This window comes from Pongo abelii, chromosome 7 (genome assembly GCF_028885655.2).
Source record: "Pongo abelii isolate AG06213 chromosome 7, NHGRI_mPonAbe1-v2.0_pri, whole genome shotgun sequence".
Taxonomy (NCBI): domain Eukaryota; kingdom Metazoa; phylum Chordata; class Mammalia; order Primates; family Hominidae; genus Pongo; species Pongo abelii.
Genome location: NC_071992.2, coordinates 3,406,426 through 3,419,717, shown reverse-complemented (window position 1 = coordinate 3,419,717; position 13,292 = coordinate 3,406,426). Strand labels below are relative to the sequence as shown.

At 37.1% G+C, this 13,292-nt stretch overlaps 1 protein-coding gene across 1 annotated transcript in view; it reads left to right on the top strand.

The window, feature by feature from the left end:
• CSMD1 (CUB and Sushi multiple domains 1) overlaps window positions 1–13,292 on the top strand; it is a 2,063,616-nt gene that overhangs the window by 1,605,222 nt on the left and 445,102 nt on the right. The window contains exon 18 of the mRNA XM_024251429.3: window positions 8,747–8,935. Within this exon, the coding sequence (XP_024107197.3) occupies window positions 8,747–8,935 (189 nt within the window). The remainder of the gene's footprint in view (window positions 1–8,746; window positions 8,936–13,292) is intronic.

Sequence of the window (13,292 nt, the reverse complement as noted above, 5' to 3'; positions counted from 1 at the left end):
GTGCAGATTAGTTACATATGTGTACATGTGCCATGCTGGTGCGCTACACCCACCAACTCGTCATCCAGCATTAGGTATATCTCCAAATGCTATCCCTCCCCCCTCCCCCCACCCCACAACAGTCCCTGAAGTGTGATGTTCCCCTTCCTGTGTCCATGTGTTCCCATTGTTCAATTCCCACCTATGAGTGAGAATATGCGGTGTTTGGTTTTTTGTTCCTGCGGTAGTTTACTGAGAATGATGATTTCCAATTTCATCCATGTCCCTACAAAGGACATGAACTCATCATTTTTTATGGCTGCATAGTATTCCATGGTGTATATGTGCCACATTTTCTTAATCCAGTCTATCCTTGTTGGACATTTGGGTTGGTTCCAAGTCTTTGCTATTGTGAATAATGCTGCAATAAACATACGTGTGCATGTGTCTTTATAGCAGCATGATTTATAGTTCTTTGGGTATATATCCAGTAATGGGATGGCTGGGTCAAATGGAATTTCTAGTTCTAGATCCCTGAGGAATCGCCACACTGACTTCCACAAGGGTTGAACTAGTTTACAGTCCCACCAACAGTGTAAAAGTGTTCCTATTTCTCCACAACCTCTCCAGCATCTGTTGTTTCCTGACCTTCTAATGATTGCCATTCTAAGTGGTGTGAGATGGTATCTCATTGTGGTTTTGATTTGCATTTCTCTGATGGCCAGTGATGATGAGCATTTTTTCATGTGTTTTTTGGCTGCATAAATGTCTTCTTTTGAGAAGTGTCTGTTCATGTCCTTTGCCCACTTTTTGATGGGGTTGTTTGTTTTTTTCTTGTAAATTTGTTTGAGTTCTTTGTAGATTCTGGATATTAGCCATTTGTCAGATGAGTAGGTTGCGAAAATTTTCTCCCATTCTGTAGTTTGCCTGTTCACTCTGATGGTAGTTTCTTTTGCTGTGCAGAAGCTCTGTAGTTTAATTAGATCCCATTTGTCAATTTTGGCTTTTGTTGCCATTGCTTTTGGTGTTTTAGACATGAAGTCCTTGCCCATGCCTATGTCCTGAATGGTAATGCCTAGGTTTTCTTCTAGGGTTTTGATGGTATTAGGTCTAACGTTTAAGTCTTTAATCCATCTTGAATTGATTTTTGTATAAGGTGTAAGGAAGGGATCCAGTTTCAGCTTTCTACATATGGCTAGCCAGTTTTCCCAGCACCATTTATTAAATAGGGAATCCTTTCCCCATTTCTTGTTTTTGTCAGGTTTGTCAAAGATCAGATAGTTGTAGATATGTGGCGTTATTTCTGATGGCTCTGTTCTGTTCCATAGATCTATATCTCTGTTTTGGTACCAGTACCATGCTGTTTTGGTTACTGTAGCCTTGTAGTATAGTTTGAAGTCAGGTAGCATGATGCCTCCAGCTTTGTTCTTTTGGCTTAGGATTGACTTGGCGATGTGGGCTCTTTTTTGGTTCCATATGAACTTTAAAGTAGTTTTTCCCAATTCTGTGAAGAAAGTCATTGGTAGCTTGATGGGGATGGCATTGAATCTGTAAATTACCTTGGGCAGTATGGCCATTTTCACGATGTTGATTCTTCCTACCCATGAGCATGGAATGTTCTTCCATTTGTTTGTATCCTCTTTTATTTCCTTGAGCAGTGGTTTGTAGTTCTCCCTGAAGAGGTCCTTCACATCCCTTGTAAGTTGGATTCCTAGGTATTTTATTCTCTTTGAAGCAATTGTGAATGGGAGTTCACTCATGATTTGACTCTCTGTTTGTCTGTTATTGGTGTATAGAATGCTTGTGATTTTTGTACATTGATTTTGTATCCTGAGACTTTGCTGAAGTTGCTCATCAGCTTAAGGAGATTTTGGGCTGAGACAATGGGGTTTTCTAGATATACAATCATGTCATCTGCAAACAGGGAGAATTTGACTTCCTCTTTTCCTAATTGAATACCCTTTATTTCCTTCTCCTTCCTCATTGCCCTGGCCAGAACTTCCAACACTATGTTGAATAGAAGTGGTGAGAGAGGGCATCCCTGTCTTGTGCCAGTTTTCAAAGGGAATGCTTCCAGTCTTTGCCCATTCAGTATGATATTGGCTGTGGGTTTGTCATAGACAGCTCTTATTATTTTGAGATACGTCCCATCAATACCTAATTTATTGAGAGTTTTTAGCATGAAGGGTTGTTGAATTTTGTCAAAGGCCTTTTCTGCATCTATTGAGATAATCATGTGGTTTTTGTCTTTGGTTCTGTTTATATGCTGGATTACATTTACTGATTTGCGTATATTGAACCAGCCTTGCATCCCAGGGATGAAGCCCACTTGATCATGGTGGATGAGCTTTTTGATGTGCTGCTGGATTCTGTTTGCCAGTATTTTATTGAGGATTTTTGCATCAATGTTCATCAAGGATATTGGTCTAAAATTCTCTTTTTTGGTTGTGTCTCTGCCTGGCTTTGGTATCAGGATGATGCTGGCCTCATAAAATGAGTTAGGGAGGATTCCCTCTTTCTCTATTGATTGGAATAGTTTCAGAAGGAATGGTACCAGTTCCTCCTTGTACCTCTGGTAGAATTCGGCTGTGAACCCATCTGGTCCTGGACTTTTTTTGGTTGGTAAGCTATTGATTATTGCCACAATTTCAGCTCCTGTTATTGGTCTATTCAGAGATTCAACTTCTTCCTGGTTTAGTCTTGGGAGGGTGTATGTGTCGAGGAATTTATCCATTTCTTCTAGATTTTCTAGTTTATTTGCGTAGAGGTATTTGTAGTATTCTCTGATGGTAGTTTGTATTTCTGTGGGATCGGTGGTGATATCCCCTTTATCATTTTTTATTGCATGTATTTGATTCCTCTCTCTTTTTTTCTTTATTAATCTTGCTAGCAGTCTATCAATTTTGTTGATCCTTTCAAAAAACCAGCTCCTGGATTCATTAATTTTGTGAAGGGTTTTTTGTGTCTCTATTTCTTTCAGTTCTGCTCTGATTTTAGTTATTTCTTGCCTTCTGCTACCTTTTGAACGTGTTTGCTCTTGCTTTTCTAGTTCTTTTAATTGTGATGTTAGGGTGTCAATTTTGGATCTTTCCTGCTTTCTCTTATGGGCATTTAGTGCTATAAATTTCCCTCTACACACTGCTTTGAATGCATCCCAGAGATTCTGGTATGTTGTGTCTTGGTTCTCGTTGGTTTCAAAGAACATCTTTATTTCTGCCTTCATTTCGTTATGTACCCAGTAGTCATTCAGGAGCAGGTTGTTCAGTTTCCATGTAGTTGAGTGGTTTTGAGTGAGATTCTTAATCCTGAGTTCTAGCTTGATTGCACTGTGATCTGAGAGACAGTTTGTTATAATTTCTGTTCTTTTACATTTACTGAGGACAGCTTCACTTCCAAGTATGTGGTCAATTTTGGAATAGGTGTGGTGTGGTGCTGAAAAAAATGTATATTCTGTTGATTTGGGGTGGAGAGTTCTGTAGATGTCTATTAGGTCCACTTGGTGCAGAGCTGAGTTCAATTCCTGGGTATCCTTGTTGACTTTCTGTCTCGTTGATCTGTCTAATGTTGACGGTGGGGTGTTAAAGTCTCCCATTATTAATGTGTGGGAGTCTAAGTCTCTTTGTAGGTCACTCAGGACTTGCTTTATGAATCTGGGTGCTCCTGTATTGGGTGCATATATATTTAGGATAGTTAGCTCTTCTTGTTGAATTAATCCCTTTGCCATTATGTAATGGCCTTCTTTGTCTCTTTTGATCTTTGTTGGTTTAAAGTCTGTTTTATCAGTGACTAGGATTGCAACCCCTGCCTTTTTTTGTTTTCCATTTGCTTGGTAGATCTTCCTCCATCCTTTTATTTTGAGCCTATGTGTGTCTCTGCACATGAGATGGGTTTCCTGAATACAGCACACTGATGGGTCTTGAGTCATTATCCAATTTGCCAGTCTGTGTCTTTTAATTGGAGCATTTAGTCCATTTACATTTAAAGTTAATATTGTTATATGTTAATTTGATCCTGTCATTATGATGTTAGCTGGTTATTTTGCTCGTTAGTTGATGCAGTCTCTTCCTAGTCTCGATGGTCTTTACATTTTGGTATGATTCTGCAGTGGCTGGTACCGGTTGTGCCTTTCCATGTTTAGCGCTTCCTTCAGTAGCTCTTTTAGGGCAGGCCTGGTGGTGACAAAATCTCTCAGCATTTGCTTGTCGGTAAACTATTTTATTTCTCCTTCACTTATGAAGCTTAGTTTGGCTGGATATGAAATTCTGGGTTGGAAATTCTTTTCTTTAAGAATGTTGAATATTGGCCCCCACTCTCTTCTGGCTTGTAGGGTTTCTGCCGAGAGATCTGCTGTTAGTCTGATGGGCTTCCCTTTTGAGGGTAACCTGACCTTTCTCTCTGGCTGCCCTTAACATTTTTTCCTTCATTTCAACTTTGGTGAATCTGACAATTATGTGTCTTGGAGTTGCTCTTCTCGAGGAGTATCTTTGTGGTGTTCTCTGTATTTCCTGAATCTGAATGTTGGCCTGCCTTGCTAGATTGGGGAAGTTCTCCTGGATAGTATCCTGCAGAGTGTTTTCCAACTTGGTTCCATTCTCCCCGTCACTTTCAGGTACACCAATCAGACGTAGATTTGGTCTTTTCACATAGTCCCACATTTCTTGGAGGATTTGCTCATTTCTTTTTATTCTTTTTTCTCTAAACTTCCCTTCTCACTTCATTTCATTCATTTCATCTTCCATGGCTGATACCCTTTCTTCCATTTGATCGCATCAGCTCCTGAGGCTTCTGCATTCTTCACGTAGTTCTCGAGCCTTGGTTTTCAGCTCCATCAGCTCCTTTAAGCACTTCTCTGTATTGGTTATTCTAGTTATACATTCTTCTAAATTTTTTTCAAAGTTTTCAACTTCTTTGCCTTTGGTTTGAATATCCTCCCGTAGCTCGGAGTAATTTGATCGTCTGAAGCCTTCTTCTCTCAGCTCGTCAAAGTCATTCTCCATCCAGCTTTGTTCCGCTGCTGGTGAGGAACTGCGTTCCTTTGGAGGAGGAGAGGTACTCTGCTTTTTAGAGTTTCCAGTTTTTCTGCTCTGTTTTTTCCCCATCTTTCTGGTTTTATCTACTTTTGGTCTTTGATGATGGTGATGTACAGATGGGTTTTTGGTGTGGATGTCCTTTCTGTTAGTTTTCCTTCTAACAGACAGGACCCTCAGCTGCAGGTCTGTTGGAGTACACGGCCGGCTGTGTGAGCTGTCAGTCTGCCCCTGCTGGTGGGTGCCTCCCAGTTAGGCTGCTCAGGGGTCAGGGGTCAGGGACCCACTTGAGGAGGCAGTCTGCCCGTTCTCAGATCTCCAGCTGCGTGCTGGGAGAACCACTGCTCTCCTCAAAGCTGTCAGACAGGGACATTTAAGTCTGCAGAAGTTACTGCTGTCTTTTTGTTTGTCTGTGCCCTGCGCCCAGAGGTGGAGCCTACAGAGGCAGGCAGGCCTCCTTGAGCTGTGGTGGGCTCCACCCAGTTCAAGCTTCCAGGCTGCTTTGTTTACCTAAGTGAGCCTGGGCAATGGCGGGCGCCCCTCCCCCAGCCTCGCTGCCGACTTGCTGTTTGATCTCAGACTGCTGTGCTAGCAATCAGCGAGACTCCGTGGGCGTAGGACCCTCTGAGCCAAGTGCGGGCTATAATCTCCTGGTACACCGTTTCCTATGCCCATCGCAAAAGCACAGTATTCGGGTGGGAGTGGCCCGATTTTCCAGGTGCCGTCTGTCACCCCTGGAAAGGGAACTCCCTGACCCCTTGCGCTTCCCGAGTGAGGCAATGCCTCGCCCCTGCTTAGGCTGGCGCACGGTGCACTCACCCACTGACCTGCGCCCACTGTCTGGCACTCCCTAGTGAGATGAACCCGGTACCTCAGATGGAAATGCAGAAATCACCCGTCTTCTGCGTCGCTCACGCTGGGAGCTGTAGACCGGAGCTGTTCCTATTCGGCCATCTTGGCTCCTCTCCACAGTTAAGGCATTCTAAGCCACAGGATGAGATAGGAGATTGGCACAAAATACAGGTCATAAAGACCTTGCTGATAAAACAAGTTGCAGTAAAGAAGCCGGCCAAAACCCACAAAAACCAAGATGGCGATGACAGTGGCCTCTGGTTATCCTCACTGCTACACTTCTGCCAGCAGCATGGCCTTTTTTTTTTTTTTTTTGTGAGTCACAACCATGGCTCACTGCAACCTCCACCTCCTGGGTTCACGCATTTCTCCTACCTCAGCCTCCAAAGTAGCTGGGATTCCAGGTGCCCACCACCACACCTGGCTAATTTTTGTATTTTTAGTAGAGACAGGATTTCACCATGTTGGCCAGGCTCGTCTCAAACTCCTGACCTCAGGTGATCTACCCACCTCGGCCTCCCAAAGTGCTGGGATTGCAGGCGTGAGCCACTGTGCCCAGCCAAATTCCAGGTGTTCTTTCTTATCATTTTCTTGTTTCAGGATTCTTTTACATGGCCAGTTTTAGTTGAACTGGAAATCAAATGTAGTATCATAATTCTGCCACTCAACAGTCCTCCCCTCCTGTACTCTCCATTCCAACAATTTGTAGTGAAAAAGAGAACTATGTATGCATATTTCAAAACTCAATATTGGTGCCAATTATTTAAAAGTGAATGAAAGTATTATGGCATAATATTGGAACTAAGCATCGATTGTGATCTTAAAAGTTTATTCAGTTTCAAATGTAAATAATTCAGCATTTAAATTCAATGTTTTTATTTCTACCACAGTTTTTCTCTTCTCACTGTAAATTTTGTGTGGGAAAAGTTTTGTTTATGGTTTATAAATTTCATTATTAAAACCATTAATATATAATTCTCACTTATTCTAAGATAATAGTTCCTATTACTGTTTTGCTGCAGTGCATACACTGTTGTTTAGTGACCATAGAAACCTTTTTGAAGAAATGAAATTATTTAGTTAACTGTTTTTTTTTCCCCCCAGAAACCTAGAGATCAATGCATTTCTTCGGCAGGGCTTCTTCTTTTGAGGGAATTCTTGTCTTGATTTTGATCTTGATGCTAGGAGCTGGAGGTCATTATCCTTAGCAAACTAATGCAGCAACAGAAAAGCAAACGCCGCATGTTCTCACTTATAAGTGGGAGCTAAATGATGAAAACACATGGACACATACAGGGAACAACACACACTGGGGCCATCAGACGGTGGAGGGTGGGAGGAGGGAGAGGATCAGGAAAAACAACTAATGGGCACTAGGCTTAATACTTGGGTGAGGAAATAATCTGTACAACAGACTCCCATGACAAAAGTTTACTGATGTGACAAACCTGCACATGTACCCCTGAACTTAAAAGTAAACAAACAACAACAACAAAAAATCATTCACCCAGCATTGGGTTTTAAAATAAAAGTAAACAAACAACAACAAATCATTCACCCAGCATTGGGTACCATGTGTGCATTCAGAGCCAGTAATGCGTAAAATCTGTGGGGGTGTCATGAAAGAAGTCATAAACAATGCCTCTGAAAGTGAATATGTGTGTGTGTGTGTGTGTGTGTGTGTGTATACATGTGTGGTGTATATGTAGAGAGAGGGAGGGAGGAGCAGGGGGTAGGTAATAGATTTCTAGCCAAATGATATCCATGTTGCCTCTGGCAGAATGAAAGCTCCTCCAGAGTTGGAAGGAGGCTTTCCTGCCGTGCTGCACAGCAGCCAGGACAGTTACATCCTGTTGTTTAGGGGAATAGACATGTTAGTGTTTAGAAAATTTGTTAGAATAACCGTTTAAGAAAAAATTATTGGGACCAGGCCCAAGTTATATCACTCAAATTTTGGAAAAAAAAATATGCAATGATCAGAAACAATATCCCAAATATCACTTTTAGAGACTAAACAGTCTTTAAATTGAAAATATTTTAAGATTTTTAATTCACAGTTCAGATATTAATTCTAATGTTCTGATGCTTACTGAGAGGGTGACACAGCAATAACAAGGACTTTTTATTTCTTTGCATATGTAAACATTGCAATGATATTCTTTTTCCTTATTCTCATTTTCCTTAGCTCTTAAAATACATGTTTTTCTAAAAAGAGAAATGAGAAATGTGAGAGGAGAAAAGAAACTCTCATAATGACATGATCATAATTACTTCGTGCACATTAATTTTTCACATCATTAGCAAAGGCTAATAGTAGCTATCTTGAAAGTGGCTGACTTAAACTAAAATTTGAAAATTGCATAGATTTATGGAATGCAACCTTAGAAAAATAACACTAGCACAGTTTTTAAGTGCATTATATGTGTATATGTTTGGGTGTATGTATGCATATATTTGAAAGTTAAACTGCCAAAATCTAGCTGGAATATATAAATATAGACATACATATGTCTACATTTAATACATACATATGAGACAGGGAGAGCGGTGAAAATAGAAAACAGGAAAAGACTTAGACTTTATTTAGTGCAATTCATTGATTTTCCAAGAAGAAATGTAAAATTCAGAGAAGTTAATTAATTATTCAAGGTTGTTGTATGTAGATAACATCTGGTAAACAGCATAACAATACAAATCTCTCTTTTTAAAAACGAGGTCAAATGTTTGAAGATGCATTGGCTTTTATGTCCATGGATTGTTGGGTTCACGTGCATAATGTTTCAGGTCTTATTATTTCCGAGAATATTTTGTAGTTGATGGCGTGGGTCTCTATTATTTTCAATCAACCAGAAAGATCCTCATCGACTGCGTTCATTCTGTGCATCCAGGTGTGACGCTAGAGTCAGACTCCTGCCTGGACCCGGGCATCCCTGTGAACGGCCATCGCCAAGGCGGCGACTTTGGCATCCGGTCCACAGTAACGTTCAGCTGTGACCCGGGGTACACACTAAGTGACGACGAGCCCCTCATCTGTGAGAGGAACCACCAGTGGAACCACGCCTTGCCCAGCTGCGACGGTAGGTACAGCTCAGTGAGGCAATGCACCAGGAGGGTGTGCACAGACAGCGCACACGTCTAAGTAGCTCGGTGGTGTGTGTATTTCAGGGGGTGGTACCATATGACTGGCGTGACTTCCCTCTGAAAAGTTGTATACCGTCATCATATCATTCCTGATTACTTGAAGTTTACCTACCACCATGTATCTACTAGATAGAACAACTGTCCTTCAACTTTATCCCCAAATGAACAAACTTACAGAGCTTAGTTCTGCACATATGTTTTACATATGGTATTTATTGAAACTGGCACGTGGGGCGATATAGTCTAGTTGCCACACATATCCTAGGATGTCAGACCTGATTTTCCCCTGACATACGTCCAAGTGTCGCACTTCCTCTCAGTCTACACTCTGTGTCTTAGTTCCCTTGGACTGAATCTCTAGCAGAGCCTTCTCCTGGGAGTTCTCATTCTCAGCACAGAAGCTGTCAGGAGATCTTCAGCAGCTTTTTGTGGTAACAGCCACTCCTCTTGTCCTACACAAATCTTCTCTCGGGAATCTCAAGACAAATAACATTCCTGATTATTTTGTGTCATTGTATTGCTCAACTATATACTATGCTGTGTGTAGTTATAATAACAGTTAGGTAAATTTGTTGCTTGTAATCATTTGCAAAAAAAAAACTTGGGGTATTTTGCCCTTGACCATGAATATAACCCCAGTATAACATTGTTTCTATGGAAAATAACATTCCAAGAAACATTGTTTCTACAGAAAACACGTTCCAAGAAACATTGTTTCTATGGAAAACAGCATTCCAAAAAACATTGTTTCTATGGAAAAAGCAAAAATATATCATTTACATCTTCAATACTTTTCATAGACAAAGGTATTTCCTTTCAAACATGATACATGCATTTATTAAACACCTTGACTTCTTTAAAATGAGCACCCAAAATAACAGCGTTTATGGAATAATTCTGCTTAGCTGCAGATCACTCAAAATCTTTGACCTTTGTCAGCAAAGCACAAACCCACACAGTAACTGGCACTGTGGCAGAGACCACAAAGTGCAGATGGACAGCACAGAGCGGCTGGAGCCCTCTCAGGAAGTGTGGGAAGTGTGCGAACCAGCTGGAACCAGTGGGAATGCTGCACTCTGGGCAGGAATAGGTGGGAGTCGAGTTCGGCGTCTGTGGGGCCATAGGAGCAGGCTCAGAAAGAGGTGCAGCCTGACATGAGCCACTGGCCAAGCAACGCAGGGGTGAGCCCCCCAGGTGAAGGTGCTTTCTGCTAAGTTTCTGAATACAGAGGCGAAAGGGCTCTTTTTTTGTGCAGATGAGCTAAGGCGTTTTTCTTTTCCTGCTATTGGTTATAATTCTAATACATCAACTCCATTTGCCTAGGGAATATGGTGTAAGCACCGAGGTAATTTAGACATTGTATTGACATCATTTTGCCACTTACCAATCTTAAATGAGCTAAGAATTACTATTGCGGCAGGAAAGACAGTAAGAATTTGGAAAATTGCTAAAATGTACATCTTAATTCCTCTTCTATTTCACGACAATCACAGACGGTGGCAGAAATTACCTAGTGCTTTTTCTTTTCCTCTCATATATGAATCTGCAACATGGACTATGGGTACCCAACCCCAGCATTTTCCCACAGAGGAATTCTCTAGCCAACTGCTTCTTACCCAAGCAGATGAAAGAGGTGGAAACCTATTAACAGTAGTTATGCCTAAATTTTTCTGGAAAGACATGTCTCATCGTTTTCATTTTTTTACATTAAACTTTAAGTAAACTGTAAAACAAATCTTTAAAAATAAACTCTAAGATAATATATCGCTTTCATAAATATACAGAGAACCATCATATAAGTGAATTTGCCTACAGAAAACACCATAATTAATAGTAAACTATTATAAAAAGTCCCTTGAAAGTCAAGAAAGTCAAGAACAGGATATACTCCTTGGTTTTAGAACTATTGTGTATCATTGCTCTGAAGATCCTAACAAATGCAAAAGTACATGAAAATGATATGAATTAGAAATATTATAAAGAGAAGATAGTTGACTTTTAGCAATAATGAGTTCAGTAGGTGGCTGCATTCAGGATAACCTGGCAATAGATTTCCGCATAGGATATAACTTATTAGAAATATAATAAAAACAAGTAGGGTCAAACAAAAACACAAAAAAATTATCCAGGAATAATATATCTAGCAAGAAATGTAAAGACCTATATACATACATACATACATATTCATACATTCGTATATATACATACATATGTATTCATAGATATGCATATATATGTATATGCCTTTACATTTCTATTTATATATTTATATTTTTATATATTTATATATTATATATTTCATATAATATGTTCATATATTATATATTTCATATAATATGTTCATATATTATATATTTCATATAATATGTTCATATATTATATATTTCATATAATATGTTCATATATTATATATTTCATATAATATGTTCATATATTATATATTTCATATAATATGTTCATATATTATATATTTCATATAATATGTTCATATATTATATATTTCATATAATATGTTCATATATTATATATTTTACATAATATGTTCATATATTATATATTTTATATATGTTCATATATTATGTATTTTATATAATATGTTTATATATTATGTATTTTATATAATATGTTTATATATTATGTATTTTATATATTTATATATTATATATTGTATATAATATATTTACATATTATATATTGTATATAATATATTTACATATTATATATTGTATATTATATATTTACATATTATATATTGTATATTATATATTTACATATTATACATTGTATATTATATATTTACATATTATACATTGTATATTATATATTTACATATTATATATTGTATATTATATATTTACATATTATATATTGTATATTATATATTTACATATTATATATTGCATATTATATATTTTATATTATATATTTACATATTATATATTTTTTATAATTGTATATTATATATTTTATATAATTGTATATTATATATTTTATATATTTGTATATTACATATTTTATATTATATACTAGTATATTATATACTAGTATATAATATACTAGTATATTATAGATTTTATAATATATATAATATATATAATTTTATATATTTTTATATATAAAATTATATATAAAATTGTATATATAAAATTTATATATAAAATTATATATAATATATATAATTTTATATAATATACTAGTATATTATATATTTTGTATTATATATTTATAAATAACATATATAATATATATAATATATAATATATAATAGCATATATAACATATATAAAATAGCATATATAATATAATGCTATTTTTATATAATCATATATATTTATAAATACCATATATGTTAATTTATATACAATTTATATAAATATTATGTATTGATATATTATATATTTATATATAAATAGCATATATATTAATTTTTATATATATATAGCAATATATAAATAGCAATTTGCAAATATTCAAAAATTAATTTGGAAGAGAAATGCTCCAAATGGATAAGAAATATATTTTTGAGAGTAATAAGGAAGGACTGTCCCGTGTTGTATCAAAGCATATGAAAAACTAATGATAAACCGAACAATGTGGAATTGGTATGGAAATACACAAATATATTAGTGCAATAGCATAAGGATTCTAGTAACAGATCTTTGTCTGTACAGAAACTTAATTTATAATAAAATTATTCCATTTTGTAGACAAGGGATATCCTATTAACACATAATGTTGCTCAGATTGGATACCTGATTTGATTTTAAAATGTTTAAAAATGTACACAAAATAAGTTCCACATTGATTAAGATATAAAGATTCAAAACTTAAAATTACTATGTGAAAATACAGAATCTCTCTCAGACAACCATTTTTTAAAGATGTCTATATGTTTATTTGTACAAGTGTAAGTGTGTAGCTCAATGCATTTCCCACAGTAAACATGTCCCTGTCAGCTCAAGACCGTATAGTTCACTAAATGAACTTTTCCAGGACTCCACACTTCTTCCCTTTCACAGCCTCGCCCAGCCACTGCCTCCCAGGGTTGAACCTTAATTGTCTGGCACTAGTAGTTATGTAAATAAATGAAATGATCCAGGTAAGGTACTGTTTGTCCAGCTTCTTTCCTCCAACCTTAAGTTTGTGAGCTCCATCCATATTATGGCACTTAGCTGTATTTCGCTGCTTCTCATCATCTAATATTATTGCATAAACATATCAAACTTTTTTATTTCATTCTACTGTTTGCTAACATTTCAGTTGTTCTGAGCACATTTTTGTATATTTATTGGA